Below are 16,025 nucleotides of genomic sequence, written 5' to 3'. Positions count from 1 at the left end.
CATTTGCACTTGACCTACTTGCTCGTCTCTTTTCTCTCCCATCACAGACCGCGCTGAACCACGCCCCCCTCGCCACAAAAAGCATGTCATTAAACGCAACATTTATAAAAATAGAACTTAGCCTCATCATCCATGAACATGATTTTTCGATTCCCGTCTGACTGATTTACATCCACGGTGGAGTTTAAAACGACAGTTCCCATCATTCCACGCTCCTTCACATCGTCATCAAGCTACGCCGTTGTTGTTGTTTGGAATGTAGCGCCCTCTAGCGGCAAAAATTCTTGCATATTGTACCTTTAATGCGAAGTTTCACTTTTGGAGTGAAAAATGACACCTAGAGTTTTCTGTGAAATTCACCATGTAATGGGAAACACAATGTTTCTTTCTCTCTGCTTGTTATGCTCAATCTTGACCATTTTGGTGAGATTCACCCGGTAGCGTTTCATTTAACACTGTCCTCAATGTGTCATTAAATCAGATCCTGCAATCAAGCAGCTCATTAAAGTCTCGAGAGTAAAAATAGCTCCTCACCTTTAAAAAACCTTTTGTACAGCCATCGCACCAGGGCAGATGAGTTTTTACAGCATTGCGTGACCTTCTGAACCTGTGCATGTGACCCATGTGATCATATCTCTCCCTCCTCCAGCTCTGATCAAATTCATCCGGCCTGTGTTTGTGTCGCGATCAGATCAGGACTCCAGACGGAAGACGGTGGAAGAGATCAAGAGAAGAGCTCATTCAGGAGGAGAGTGGCCTCAGGTATGACCACCAGGGTTTGAAATTAACTTTTGTACACACCGGCCAATTTGGCTATTACATTAAGTTACCTGCCATTCAGAACTTCTACTAGCCAAAAATAAAAAAATAATAAACCAGATTAACTATGTCACAGCTATATATATATATATCCTGTCATCCAGACATCCCCTCCCTTCCTCTTTCATCCTCATCACCGAAAATGTATTTTAGGTGGACATATCAATACAGTACAAACAACATTTAAAAAAGTAGGATGTTGGAAAATAACAATGTCTTTTCTGTTAACCAAATTCTTTTTAATCTTCGCTTTTGCTTCAATGCAAATGAACAAGCGTCCCGTTATTTGTTGTGTAGTGACGGGCATGTTCAAGCCAGATATGAGCAGATTCTGCACAATACGCTGTATTTAATACATCATGATGACTCACGAGTTGAGTATTTGCGCTAAATCTGTGCAGATTTGCCTTACACAAAATCCCCCAGCAAAGTGAGTAAACATATTAGGTAACATGCCAAATTGGCTAGTGATTTGACAGCGTTACCCGCCACAGTTGATTTTTACCCGCATTTGGCGAGTGTTAATTTCAAACCCTGATGACCACCAACTCTCAATCAGCCTGGTTTAGTACAATATTTCCCAAAGAGAGTCGGTGAGACTTGGGGGTGTACGATATACTGTATATCGTCTACGATTATATTGTGACAGTTGTTTTGATGATGTGCGATTTGACATTATCAAGTATGTCCCTCATTTTACAAAAACACATCTAGTGAGTCCACGCATAGTGTTTTTAGTGTAAGAGTGTTGCAGTCTGGTAGGTTAGACTAGTGAGCTTGCGCATTTAGAGTGCACGCTAAATGTTTTAGACACAAACCAACAGCACGAAACCTCAGATCCATTGAAAATACTGATGCTTCTGGTGTTGATTTCCCTCCAAAATGATGTCACATCCTGCAGGATGATGTCATTAAGGAAACGTCTTTGTGATATCGAGGATTACTCCATTTTCCTTTCTCTGTGCTGCTTTGATGATAATTTATAATTGTAAACATTGTGGGTTTAATATTTTAAAGTCATATGATTGGGACATTGTGAGTCTGCATTTCTTTTTAAATAATTTCCCTAAAATGCAATGAGTATGGAGAGTTGTCATGTCACACATGATTGTGATTTAGTGAAATAATGAATAATTGTGGACAGATCAGAACATCTGCGTGTCTTCCAGATAATGATATTTCCAGAGGGGACGTGCACCAATAGATCCTGTCTGATCACATTCAAACCAGGTGTGTATGTGCTCTTGCTCCCTAATTATCTTTTAATTCACTCCTGTTTATTCATATTATCCATAATACTGTAAATATGTTACTAATCTGTAAATGTCTATTCTTACTTTAACCTAACTGTGTCTTTATACTTCATATTTTTATTCTTTAATTTTATTGTTATGTGTCTTGTATTTATGTGTGCACTGGAAGCTTCATTAACAAGAAAAATTCTGGAACTACAAAATGACTAATCAGTTTTCTAGGGTTTCTGTTCAGTGTCTGTTCTGTGCTAATTTTATGCAAATGCAACCTTTTAGAGCATAACGATTGTGCAGTACAACATGATGTGCTGATGTTGTTTGTATGTGTGATTCAGGAGCTTTCATTCCAGCGGTTCCTGTACAGCCTGTAGTGATCCGCTACCCAAACCAGCTGGTGAGACGTTTGACTTTTTTCTTGATTCAATATCTGATATGATCATTTCAAATACACATTCAAGTAAGTTATGTCTGTGAATGTAAACGGCAGGGAGAGAAATTGCATCTGCATATTAGATCTGTGTATTAAAATGAAAGCAGCGTACTAGACTGAACCTACTGTTGAATATGTTCAACCAACAAAAGAAAAAGAAAAAAGATATTCACTCTTTATTTGAATAACTTTAGTTGCTTTAATAATAGTACATGTCTTACTTGAATGCTGCTGTTAATGTTCTGGCGAGGAGATAAACATGGCGGATTGTGTGTACAGCTCATTTAGAGGAAGAGCTAAACTAATAGGGCTGTTCCAATGGGAAGTCACATTGGAGGACATTCCTGAATGGCTCATTTTGAGACACTCTTTCAGATTTATGGGGAAAATAATAAACTGAGTGGATGGATTTTAACCACAATTGGGAGGCTGGTTGTGTACACACGCTGCAGATACATAATTATGTTCAAAAGCAATATAAAAGTAATTTTGCATTAAAAGGTCTCCTTTAAGGGAGTTGCACGTCCGCACACGTATGCCATTAAAGTAATAATTCATCCAGTTATGAAAACTGTCATCATGTGCTCACCCTCATGTAGTTTCAAACCTCTATGATTTTATTCTGTTTATTCAGTGTGTGGAGCTTCCTGTAAAGCATTTTTGTTTTGAAGCTTTAGTAATAATAAAAAAAAAAGGCAATACTGAATTTATATCTTACAATTCTGACTTTTTTTTCCCCCTCAGAATCTGAAATTTCATCTCGCAATTCTGTTTTTGCCCAGATTTTTTGGACAACTGACACGACTGAATTAACATGCAGAATTCTGAAGAAAAAATTGCAGAATCGTGAGATATAAACTCGAAATTGCAAGAATAACATTTTTATTAAACATTTGGACAATTCAGAATTGTGAGAAAAAGAATTGTGAGGGGAAAAAAGTCGCAATTACCTTTTATTTCACAGTGGAAACAAGCTTTCATAAGGTTAGGTTTCCACTACAGAGCTGTATTTTGATGGATTAATGTTTTTCTTCTCCATGACAGGACACCATTACCTGGACGTGGCAGGGGCCTGGAGCGTAAGTGCCATATATCATACCAGAGGTTTTTATTGAACTGCCTATGTTATCAGCCTTCGTAGTTGCAGTACTGTATGAAAATGAGTGGTCAAGCTGGATCTGTACTACCAAAGGACCAACACCAGACTAAAATGCAGAACTCTAGAAAAACAACATTGTTATAAAGAAGAGAAATTAATAAAATGTTAAACATCAAGAAGAGTCACTAAGTGTAACCTTGTTCTTTTGCAGATTTAAGATCCTGTGGTTGACTCTGTGTCAGTTTCACAATGAGTTTCAGATTGAGGTGAGTCTCTCTCTCTCTCTCTCTCTCTCTCTCTCTCTATCTATATCTATCCATCTATCCATCTAGAAAGCCATGAATGTAGAAAAATGGCTTTAATTATGAGTGGTGTAGAGGGACGAGGTGATGCATGTAAATTCTTCCACTGTCACTATGGGAGTGAAGCGACCTCGTTTTCCCGCTTGAATCGTGTTGGAAGTGAAGCTTGTCGTGAACATGGTTGGGCTGCGTCTCTGAACCTGGACTTGCACAGACGTGTCTCCAGGAAACTGCTGACTGGTTTTCTATTCCTTTCTCTCAGTATCTGCCCATATACTCGCCCTCAGTGGAGGAGAAGAATAATCCAGCGCTCTTCGCTCACAATGTGCGCCGCTTGATGGCAAAGTAAGATCTCTGAGCTCTCCGTGTTGTCGATCTGTGTCTGGATTGTCTGTCAACTTGTCGGGGGAGTTTTTTATCGCAAGATATTTTTTTTGTGTATAAACATAAATGCTTGGAAATTAAAGTTAGATAACCTGTTGGAGCCTGTTAAATTATCTGACCTGTCCACAAGTCTATGCAAATAGTTTTATTTTATTTTATTTTTTTTTGTTGTAAACAGGCCTTCATGGAAAAATCTCGCCATTTCATATATAGTATAAATAATATAAACCCCTTTAAGGACCATTGTTACTTATCTTAAGATCTCTGTAAATCAATTAAAGTGATTAATCATGATTAATCTCATAGTATTTTTAGTAGTTTACTCATTACTGCATTCAATTTAATTTAATTATTTAGAAAGCTAAATAATAAGCCCAAATCAAATAAATTCATGCATTAATGGTGTTAAAAGAAATGTCCTTAATGGTATTTAAATAATCATATACAGTTTGTTACATAATTTAAATAATTATATTACATTATTTTAATATTACAATTACGGACTTGCCCCTGATTGTCATGATGTACTGCAGGGAAAAACAAAGTTTTATTATTAAAAGTATTTATGTATGATGGTGGTAATACCTTCATTTATACTGCTTAAATAAAAATCTTTGTTCTGCAGTTACAGTAATGAGATTCAATATTGTGAACACTGCAGATTACAAAACTCAAGTCTATGAGATGAGAGGGTACAATGTGTTTAAATGTAACGTAAACAAAAAGTAATAGTCCTAGAACAATAAAAAAAATAAAAAAAAAATTATATAGAAGATGTTTTACATGGACAAGAAATGTGACAGCACGTTTATGACAGGTTTTGTGAGATTCACCCTTCTTTTGTGGTTTCTACTAGCCTGGTTAAAACCAGACCATTCTCAGTAGTAACTGAGTTATGGTCTGGCAAAGCTTCTTTAATAACTCATTTCCAAAGGGGCGTCACCAACGGACGTCGCTCAAATGCCTCTGGGCGCAATTGGATAGACCTAAAACTCCTAAAACCAATCAGAGCGATCGTCATCGTGTAAAGCCATATGCTGTGTCCCAATTCGCCTAAGTTACACTACGCCATAAAAGTATGTACTCTTTTTGTGAAGAAAAGGTATTTACTTTTGAATGTGTATCAAAAAAGTAGGCAAGCTTTGGGACATACTACTTCGTCATCTTTATCAGACGGATCTGTCGCGTGCGTCCTGTCACGTAAACTGCCCTGTCAATCATAGTGTCACAGTTAAAATCCTCTATTAAATCTAATTTAATTTCCTACCGTTTCGGAGAGAAATGTAGTAGCACGTTCATCTGCCAGTGGGTCTTTCATGGAGACTGTCCTCATGTGTTTGCAATTTGAATATAATAATGCATATAAAAGTTGAGTGCGCTTCACCAACGGACGTCGCTCAAATGCCTCTGGGCGAAATTGGATAGACCTAAAACCAATCAGAGCGATCGTCATCGTGTAAAGCCCGCCTCAACGTTTCTGATTGGTGCCGCGATTTCGACGGCATGGAAATGGGCTTGAATGAGCTCTTTGCCAGACTACTAGCAGAGCAAATCTAAATTTGCCGGAAGTTGTCTGGGTTTTCCCAGGCTAGGTTTCTACTGGATCTGTAAAACAGATCTGAACAGCATAATTTGTTCCTGAATGAAATGATAGCGGGTGTCTAACACTGATGTGTGTGTGAAGGGCCCTGCAGGTCCCTGTGACAGACTACTCGTTTGAAGACTGTCAGTTAGCCATGGCTGAGGGTCAGATCAAGCTGCCCGTGGACACGTGTCTGCTGGAGTTTGCTAAACTGGTCCGGAGTCTGGGGTGAGTCTCATTACAGCACTGAACACAAACAAACTATTTATTAAAAGTTTAACAAAAATTAAATTTTTAGGGTCCTATGAAGTCCGTTTAAATGTATCTAAAATGTTGTTTTGTTTTTTTCTGAGTAAATTCTGTTTTAATGGTTAAATATTTTTGTTGTAATCAAAAAGCATGTCTAATTAATTAAAATCATAAAACTGTTTATTAAAAGGCCCTAATGAAATCCATTTTATTTTGTTTTAATTAATTAAATTAAATATTTGTTTTATATTTTTCTGGATTTTGTTTCAATGGTTTAATTAAATTGTAATCATCAAAAATAATCTAATCAATTCCATTTATAAAACTTAATTAAATTTATTTATTTATTTTACAGTAAAAGGCCCATATGAAAGGTTTAATTTTTGGGGATTTATGATTTAATACAAATTTATTATCAAAACACTGGTTATGAAATGAAAGCATTAACAATTTAATTAATCTTTTTCAATGTAATCAAATGAAAATGTAACACTTCCTCGTATTTTTGGCAAAGTGCTGCACAACAGAAATTTACTGTTAAATTGAAAACATGGAGACATTTTTTTTTTAAACGTCATTAATATTAATTTTACTGTACAGTAGAAATATATTTCTGTCACAATTTATTTTTATTTTGTTGGGTTGTCATGAAGAGCTTTGAGTTTGTGTTTCTGATGATGGTCTTCTCAAATGAAATGGTGAAATGCTGGTGAAGCGACTCAGAGCAGCTCTGGAGAAGTTTATGTCCTCGTATAGTGAGACGTTGACCAAACTGAGACGTGCTGAACATGCAGACTTCTGATTTCAAAGCAGTCTTTTTCACTTTAATATTCACAGGCACTACTCCATATCGCCATATTTTACAGATTAATTGTACAACCCCTACTTTTGATCACATTCCACGTCATACTGTACATTCCATTTTTGTGGCTGGATTCTGCGATTCCGTCCACGGAAATCATAGGGCCCTATTACTGTGTGTGAATCCTGTGATGGTGATCGGTGCGGATAAGGTTTGTTCCATCTGTGTGCTGATAGTGTGTAAATGTTTAATCTCAGGTTGAAGCGTGAGAACTCAGTGAAGCTCCTGCAGGATTATGGGAACAGGGCTCATAAACTCCAGGGCGAGAGACTGAGTCTTGAAGATTTCGCCGAGTTCCTTGACCTGCCCGAGTCAGACGTACTCCGAGACATGTTTGCTCTCTTTGACGAGGTAAATTGTTATTTTGCTTTTAAACATATCCTGTATGGCACTTTCTAAATCGAATCAGCTTCTCTTCACAAAATGACTTGAAAGCACAACAACTGAACTAAACTAATAGAAAAACCGAAAACTAAAATGTCAACAATGTATGAGTGCATTTGTTATATTAAACAGAACTTAAAGAATTAATGGCTTGTATGTTTGAGACATTAATGTTTCTGGAAAAAAAAAGACTAAATACTAGTAATAATAATACTAAAACTGTTACTAAGAAAACAAATTCTGTCTTTGAAATTTTGACAAATTCAGGGAGTGCTTGGTCTCAAAGGCTTAGTTTAATGTGAAAAGCTAATTAACAATTCCAGTTGAATTCTGTTAGGAAAAAAATAAGACACTGTCACTTTCTCACTCTTTTTGCGTGTATGAAAAAGAAACCAAGAGATAGCGCTTTCAGCCAAGAGACGGTAAGAAACGAGCTGAGAACATGGCGAGTCCATTGATATCAATTGGAATAGTGCACTGTAAAGATGAAAATCCAACTTTCTGCGGTCCTATTCACTGTATTCTCATTTTATTTGAATATTGAATGGCTCTTTATAGTGTAAAACAGTTGTAATACACGACGCACAGTGGAAATATATCTGCCCTTAACGTATTTAACGTAATTCAATCACTGACAAGTGAAATATATCAAACAACAGATATTTAGTTGCCTAGCGTGACATTGATTTGCATATGCTCTGCTGTTCCCTCCATCTTTTCATACATTAGCTGTTTCTCATGTTCAATTCAATGAAATAGGTCCGTCTTTTCTCTCTCCCCGAGTAGCATGAAGACAACTCAGTGGATGTCCGAGAGTTTGTGATCGCGTTCTCTGTGGTGTGTCGGCCTGCAAAAACACTAGACACCATCAGGTTGGCCTTCAAGGTGTGTGATTTCTCCTAAAAACGAATAGGTTATGCCAAGTTTTATGGAGCAATTGATCACTGCAGTGATGATGCTGTGCTCTGAGATGAGATGTATGCATTGCTTTCAGATGTTCGAGGCAGAAGAGGACGGTGCGATCACAGAGAACGAGCTGATGTGTGTGTTGAGGACGGCGCTGGGCGTTGGAAAACTCAAAGTCAGCCGACTGTTCAGAGCCATCGATGACGAGGACACTGGAAAAATCACTTTCGGTAAGAGAACCATTCATTCCTGTATGAAAGTCTCAGTTTGTGTTCTTTATTCTTGTATCTTGTCTTGTTGTGAATGATTCATTAGTGACGTTATTGTTATGACTTGACACTTCTAGTTACCGCGTCAGTTTAGATCTGCATGATTAATTCACCCTTCACCAGGAGACTCATTGGCAGGCGATCTGACAACGTCACTGTCCTCTTTACTCCGCAGTGTATTTTTCACTGTGTGAGAACATGATGTGTGGCGTGAGAGCGTCATGGCCTGTCGATGTAGCAACAGTAACTAAGGGGGGCGGCAGGTCTTTGCGAAGAGTCAATTGAAATAAAACCAAAAATGTAGGGCTGTCCCCGACTATGGATTTTCATAGTCGAATCAGAATCGTCATGTCTTGCCTATAGTCGACTAATAGTCGAATCATGTGTATGGGGGTGGGGCTGGGGGCGGGGCTTTAACGTTTCAAAGCCGCGATGTACAGAAAATCACACAAAGATAAAGAAGAAAATGTATAAAAACATTTTTGATCAATAAAACTAAGAAATAACATAAATAACTCCAGAAAGGCCACACTGCAGATTTGCATTTCACATGCAAATCAAATTAAATCGGCTAAATTACCTGTGCGAGCAGGCCAGCCTACAGCACAACATCGATGCACCGAAAAAATAAACAATTAATTTACTAAATTAAATTAGAACAGAATATACCTTTCTAATAAATAAAAATACAAAACGAAATAAATCAGAATCAAGTCACAGGATGAGGAGCAAATGTGTGCAAAATGCCTAAAGTGCAGGGGAACATATATTCAAAACACAAGCCACAAATAGTTAGATTAGATAACCCTGACAGATTAATAAATAAAATAAAAATAAAGAAATTATTAAAATAACGATAGTAGCCAGAATTTTCAACTTTGTCTTTTTAACTGCAGAAACAACAATAAATGCTAAACTGGAGAGGCAGTCTTTTTAGCTAAAAATTTTCACAGCATCCAAAAATCTAATTAGAACCGGCTGAAAAGTTTTGAAATCACTTGTACCTGATCGAGAGAACAAATCCAGTCTTTCACTCTGTCTGTGTCCGTTGGAGTCTTTTCAAATTGTGCGCGCGGATAAAATACATTCTAACGTGAAACCCAGTCTATGCGTGAAACATGTTAACGTTGGCCGGCAGAAGTGCGATCACTTTCAGATTTTCCTGATGCTAAATCCAGCCTTGGAGAATATCCTTTCTGATGGTGTACATCCACACTTTAGATTTTCTTATCCCAGACATTGTTAAAGATTTAAATCCTTGCCGCGAAGACGCTCCTCTGTCGGTCACGGATTGAAAGTGAAACTTAAATCTGTCACGGGGTGTTTGGATTTATTCACGCACGTTAAAAAATATTTATTAAAAGCTTCTTTCTTTGCACATTTTTATATAGGCCTACAGCATTATCATAATAGGCTGAATATTAACGTATTGACATAAAAGCTAGTTCTATGTGAAATCAGACATTGAGCGCCCTAATATAGCCAAAGTGGCATGATCCTCGTTTCATAACACCTCTGCGAAGATTCGACCGTGAGATCGGTAGTCGAATCAGGCTCCTCCTATCGAAGCATCGAATCTTCGACTATTCGGGGTCACCCCTACAAAAATGTAATAATTATTTTACAAAATGCTCATTATTAACATTAAAATATTACAATATTAATTTTTATTTTATTTTTATCAAGTCACTTTTGTAGTTGTGCGACCCTACAGTGACTTAATGTTCATGTATTAGAGCTGAGTGTAGTAGTAACTCCTGCCTGTAGAGTGTCAGGAGGGCTCGTGCTTCATTCTGGTGTCATTTGGTGATGAATAACATTAACATCTTTAAAGTCTGATTGTTTTTTTTGGTATAATTTCCACAAGGTGTGCTTAACAGAAACATTTGAACCGTATGTTCTGTAGAAACATGTTTGTTTCCCACTCTAACTCTGGTTGTTCCTCTGACGCCACCTGGTGGCAGAGAGCTTTAGGGAGTTTGCAGAAGAGCATCCCGAGTTCGCTGAGGAGTTCCTCTACTCGGACAATGCAGGATTCGGCAGCAGCTCCCCTCCTCACGCCAACGGCTTCTGCGCTGATTTCAGCCCGAGGGACCACCACGCTCCTCAGAAGAAACTCGACTGAGCCCATCTTACACGTCCCCAAGGGGACGAGGGCGAGGGCGGAGCAGCATTGCAAAGTTTACCACCTGGTATCCGTGACATTTGATTGGTTACTTCACGCTTGCCGGTTTTCTCTTCCCCTCAGCATCATTTCTGTCATTTGAGATCGGGAACTTTTCTTAATATGATTATTTTAAGAGCAAATTGAAGGGATTTTTCTTTCTCTTTTTTTTTTTTTTTTTTGTAAAACAACTACTTGAAAGCCAAGCACTTATTTCATTCTCATTGGGTGATCTATTTGTGCGAGTGATACTTGACCGATTGTGCATGTTTTTTAAATACGGGAGAAAAAGGACGCAAGCGAATAAAGACCCAGTCAGTAACGGATCGAAACGGTTTTCTCGGTTGGCTTGCGCTCTCTTTTTCAGTCCCTCAACCGTCCACATCTTTTGTTTTCTGTTTCATGACTGTAGATGCCTTTATGAATTCATAAGTATTTGCATGGGCTTGATGCTTGATAGCAGTATTACTCAGTGTTTGACTAAAATGATCGTTGAGCGCCAGTGACAGATATCTGAGCTCTGTCTCCTCCTGCTGGATGTTTATGAGGATCAGATTTGAGGTGCAAAATACGATCGATTAAGTGCTGGTCTGAATCAAAATGAGTCAGTTTTTATTCCTTAATATTTCGTCCCTTAGCTCAGGGGTGCGGGAAAGTGGCTATCTGTTTGTTTTTGGTGTGTGTGTTCTTTTCATTCATCTTTTTGTACAGTAAGTTGCACTGTACTTTTGTAAATTCTGGACATCCAATTACCAATTTAATCCATGAGCAAGTCTCAGTCAGCTGTTTCAGCTTGGGTTTTTGGGGGTCATTTTTACGTTTTATTTTGATTTACTTCAGGTATTGAAATAAACATAACATTTTACATTTATATGGACCAAATACAGAAAAATAACTGTGGTGTAGTTAGAGAATCATGAATCTGAAAAATGTTATTCATAATATATAGTATATATATATAATGGAGTGTTTACCTTTTTGATAGACGACATATTCCTGTATTTTTCTATTTTTCACTCATAGGCAAGTGAAAAATTGACATGTCCAACAATTCGACCAAGAAAAGTGTCTCTTTCTAATGTTTATGAGTAGAGTTTATCTCTTAATGTTTATCTGCATCTTGCATCAAGTAAAGTCTTCCTTCATTTCTTCACACAATCAGAGTCCAACATTGAATCCCTAATGAATGATGTTTTGTGGTAAATGGACAGTTCGTTCCCAAAAATGGTGCCAGTGATTGTTTGAAAACATCGACCTAATTGAATTTTTGTTTTTGTTGTTTTCTTTTTCTTTTTGAACCACGTAATGAGGCCGAAGTGAAGTGATTTGCATAATTTATGCAAAATGTGCTTACATTTTGGTCTTGAAATTTAATTTACCACAAAGATTTCAAAAGTTTATTTTGCTAAAAGATACTGTTAGTATTCATAACTTTTTATAAGATTTTTTTAATGATTGATTAGCTAATGTGAAGGATACAGATTTGACTTCTTGATGAGTATCAGTTCAGTCTTTAGTCGCGGTCCACAGCGTTTCGTGAGCATGTATCTGCATTTATTTCAAGATCCTGAACCTGGATCTGTTTGATTCACACTTTAGTTTTCTAGAGAAATCTTCACTGTTAGTTCTCAACTAAACTTAACACCACGGCAAAGCAATATTTTATTGATGTCACCACCTTTTTTTAAATAAAAAAAAAACACACTTCTGATATGTATTTTGAATATTCCGAGTGCGGGGCATTTTGTGAATTTTGCTATACATAAAGAATTTCTTCTCACTGCCATGAAAGATCTGTGATCTAAAGTGTTATTTTCAGATTGACCTGGTTTAACTAGATTAGCTCCTTTGTACATACATTTGTGATGTTTTCCTTGGTGATGGCTTTATGTATGTAATTATTGCTGTTACAGATTCTTTTTGTCCTATACACATTTCATATTATTGTTGGCCTTGAACTTCAATGTAGTTTTAAAGAGGAAAAGAGAATGTATTGACAATCCATCACAATCAACAGTCAAAAGCGCATCATACTTCAGTATTGGCGAGTGAAGGATCTCGACCCTGATGTACAGTCTCGTGCACATGATGGTTCGATTCTCCGGCTCAGTCCAGTTCTCATGGATTTTCCCCAATGTTTTCCAAATTTTGATGTACATTTATTTGTGCTGGCACTTTAGATTTTGTAAGCCTTCTTTTCATGAGTTCTCTGACAAATGTGACAGTATGCTGGTGTGCATGTTCAGGTGATTGGTTATGATGTTACAGTGGCTTTGTATCAATATTTACCCGTACAGACCACAGATGAAACCGGATTGAGTAGAAAGGGATTGTGGGTTCGCTCTGGATCTGATGGACATTAAACTAGTTTCCCATCTTCTCTGATGGGAATCATTGTTTTTCTGTGTGTATAGAGGTGAATCTCATGAATCCTTTCAAGAACATGTTCATCTTCACCCTAAAAACCTTCAGTGAAGATCAAGCCTATTTTTATAAGGACAATTATGGTGTGTTTTTTTACGTTTTTTTGCATTGTGACATTGTCATGACACTCATTAGCATAATCCAGATTCTTAATTTCTGTTAAGAAATGTAAGTGTTTTACTATTTAAATACATAATATATCATGGTTATTGCCTTTGATTTATGCTGATTTAAATTCAATTTTTTTTTTTTACAACTTAAAACTAATGAGAATAACAAAGCAAAATAGTCAAACGACTGGAGGGGGAATGTGAAGCATATTTTTATAGGTTGTTGTTTTTTTGTTTTTTCATTGTGACATTTTCATGACTATTAAACACATTTAACTCATGACTAATGAGAATAACAAAGCAAAACAGTCAAATGGCTGGAGGGGGAATGTGCTTTAATTGTCATGAAAATGTCACAATTCAAAAATATAATAGTTTCTTTAATATTCAAATGTTTTCTCTTGAGATTAATCCGTAGGCATTGTAATATTAATATAATTATTTGCTGAAATGGCCAGAATATTATTGAATTAAATCATATGTAACAATCAGAAATGTCCGTTGGCTTCAGTCCAGAGCAGACCCCAGTCTCCTTTCTCACCATTGCAGAAGCAGTGATTTAAGATGGATTTTTAAGAAATCTATATGAAATCAGTAGTTTTCTATATGAAATGGGACCCAGCATCTCTGGCGTGTAACTTTATTTTTTAAGCGTATGGTTTATTTGAAATACCTCACAGGAAGACCTGCTCTTCTCTGTGTTTGTAAAGGGTTCTGTATTTATGTCTCTTCTGCCCGTGACGGCGTGTCCTTCACCGAGCTGAAGAAGAAAGACTGATCTCCTTCAGGTCATGTGTCTTTCTGATGGTTCTTCTGACACTCGTCCGGCTGACGTAGATGTTTTAGGTCTGTTTTCTATTTTGCCCTGACTTTTATTTTGTAATGTATCAAAAGAGTCATTTTTACAAGATACCTGGGCTTGTCTGTTTTGACTGCAATGAAATGACTTGTCATTCTGACTCTTTAATAAAAAGGGACACTTGACTACATTCTCTCTGATTGTGTTTTCTTCAATAACGCTGTCGCCCTCTAGAGGAGAGGAAACATGAGTGGTGAGTTCAGACCAGATAGTGAGATGAGGATGTTTCCACATGGAAGGCTTGAGTTCAGATTGTCATAAAAATAATATATGATGAATTTATTTGAATTTTATCTATATATTATGCGTTATATCATTAAATTGCCTGTAGTTCTTAGTAGTCCTCTGGCAGGTGTGAAAAAAGTAGTAATTGAATAGCTAATAGGGAACCCCTGCATTCAACTGAGTGCTATTAGTTACAAATTAATTAATTCTGCTCCCAATAAGTGATAAAATAACACCAACATTTTCCTATTTACATGTTGTGATTTGTATAGTCACAGCGTGTACAAATGGCAAGGTCACATGAGACAGCCATCTTCTAACCGTATACATACTGGGACCTACTGTATATTCTAAGGCGAAGCACTGCTGCTTCTGCGGAGTGATTTACTCCAACTCCAAGGGAACTTCCGCATTCAACTGAGCGCTATTAGTTACAAATTAATTAATCAAGAGTTAGTTGTTGGTTAATAGTAGTTACTAGAATGATAATATTGCAATACTCATTTGTTCCTGTGCAGTTATTCATTAATGATGGAACAGTATTCTAAAGTGTTACCCTATATGCCATGAAGAATTAAAGGAACACACCGACTTTTTGGGACTTTAGCTTATTCACCGTATCCCCCAGAGTTAGGTAAGTCCAAACATCCCCTTCTCATCTCCGTGTGTGCCGTAGCTCTGTCTGACGCACCCACCGCTAGCCTAGCTTAGCACAAAGACTGGAGGTAAATGGCTCCAGCTAGCATACTGCTCCCAATAAGTGACAAAATAACGCCAACATTTTCCTATTTACATGTTGTGATTTGTATAGTCACAGTGTTTACAAATAACAAGGTCACATGAGACACAGTCTAACCGCATACATAGAACTATATTCTCAGAAGGCGAAGCACTGCTACTTCTGCGGAGTGATTTACTCCAACTTTGAGCAAATTCTCTGCTCCTCACCACGGGGCTTCTCAGCTGCTGCGAACAAATCACTCCGCCCAAGTAGCAGCGCTTCTATACCAGTATGTATACGGTTAGAAGATGGCTGTGTCTCATGTGACCTTGTTATGATGCTCTTCTGATTCTCTCATATATGCAAGAGTGGCTCTGATGAATAGTAAAAGAACACTGATTGACAAGTTTTTTCTCTGCATTCTTATTCTCACAGAAGTGGTTTTCATCAAATGATGATGAAATGCTCTTTTAATTGGAGCCAGCCAGGTGTGCAGTGGAAACGAGCTCCATGGAGGATTGTTTAAAACCAGTGAGTCTTGATGACTGTCAGCCTGTGGAATCTCCACATTGTCCATCTCTATGATGGCATAACGTCTGTGAGAAAGACGTCTGGACCATGACTGTCCTTTCCCATAACTTCCCTCATTTCATATAGTATTCATTTAACATAAGTTCATTGCTTTGTTATGGCAAATTCTTTTTTCTTTCTTCTTTTTCTTCACCATCATTAAGAAGCAGAGCGGTGTGCGACTCCATCAGCATTATTAGATGTGAAATCTCAAAATCCACATGAAACCTTCAATCTGTTTTATCATGTTAGCAGGTGGTGTGTGCCAAAATTATTATCTGAAAGGTGTTGATTATTGAATTAGCCCTGTCAGCCACTAATGATAATAATATTTGTTCAAAGGCCATGCTTGGATATGAATTACTATGCTGTTTGCTAAACACCAAATTATTTTCATGTCATTGCTGTTACAG

General features: G+C 37.3%; 1 protein-coding gene across 1 annotated transcript in view; it reads left to right on the top strand.

Annotated features, from left to right (window-relative positions):
* LOC309484140 (lysophosphatidylcholine acyltransferase 1) overlaps positions 1–14,226 on the top strand; it is a 61,313-nt gene extending 47,087 nt beyond the window's left edge. Inside the window, exons 4-14 of the mRNA XM_082150378.1 lie at positions 650–762; positions 1,989–2,049; positions 2,408–2,466; positions 3,547–3,581; positions 3,813–3,867; positions 4,166–4,248; positions 5,972–6,097; positions 7,178–7,331; positions 8,151–8,249; positions 8,359–8,500; positions 10,504–14,226. Of these exons, the coding sequence (XP_082006504.1) occupies positions 650–762; positions 1,989–2,049; positions 2,408–2,466; positions 3,547–3,581; positions 3,813–3,867; positions 4,166–4,248; positions 5,972–6,097; positions 7,178–7,331; positions 8,151–8,249; positions 8,359–8,500; positions 10,504–10,664 (1,088 nt within the window). The 3' untranslated portion in view covers positions 10,665–14,226. The remainder of the gene's footprint in view (positions 1–649; positions 763–1,988; positions 2,050–2,407; positions 2,467–3,546; positions 3,582–3,812; positions 3,868–4,165; positions 4,249–5,971; positions 6,098–7,177; positions 7,332–8,150; positions 8,250–8,358; positions 8,501–10,503) is intronic.
* Positions 14,227–16,025: the final 1,799 nt, after the last annotated feature.

Source organism: Leuciscus leuciscus (genome assembly GCF_965113295.1).
Source record: "Leuciscus leuciscus genome assembly, chromosome: 20".
Classification (NCBI taxonomy): domain Eukaryota; kingdom Metazoa; phylum Chordata; class Actinopteri; order Cypriniformes; family Leuciscidae; genus Leuciscus; species Leuciscus leuciscus.
The sequence above is the reverse complement of the archived record's forward strand: the minus strand, read 5'-3'. Positions and strand labels throughout refer to the sequence as shown.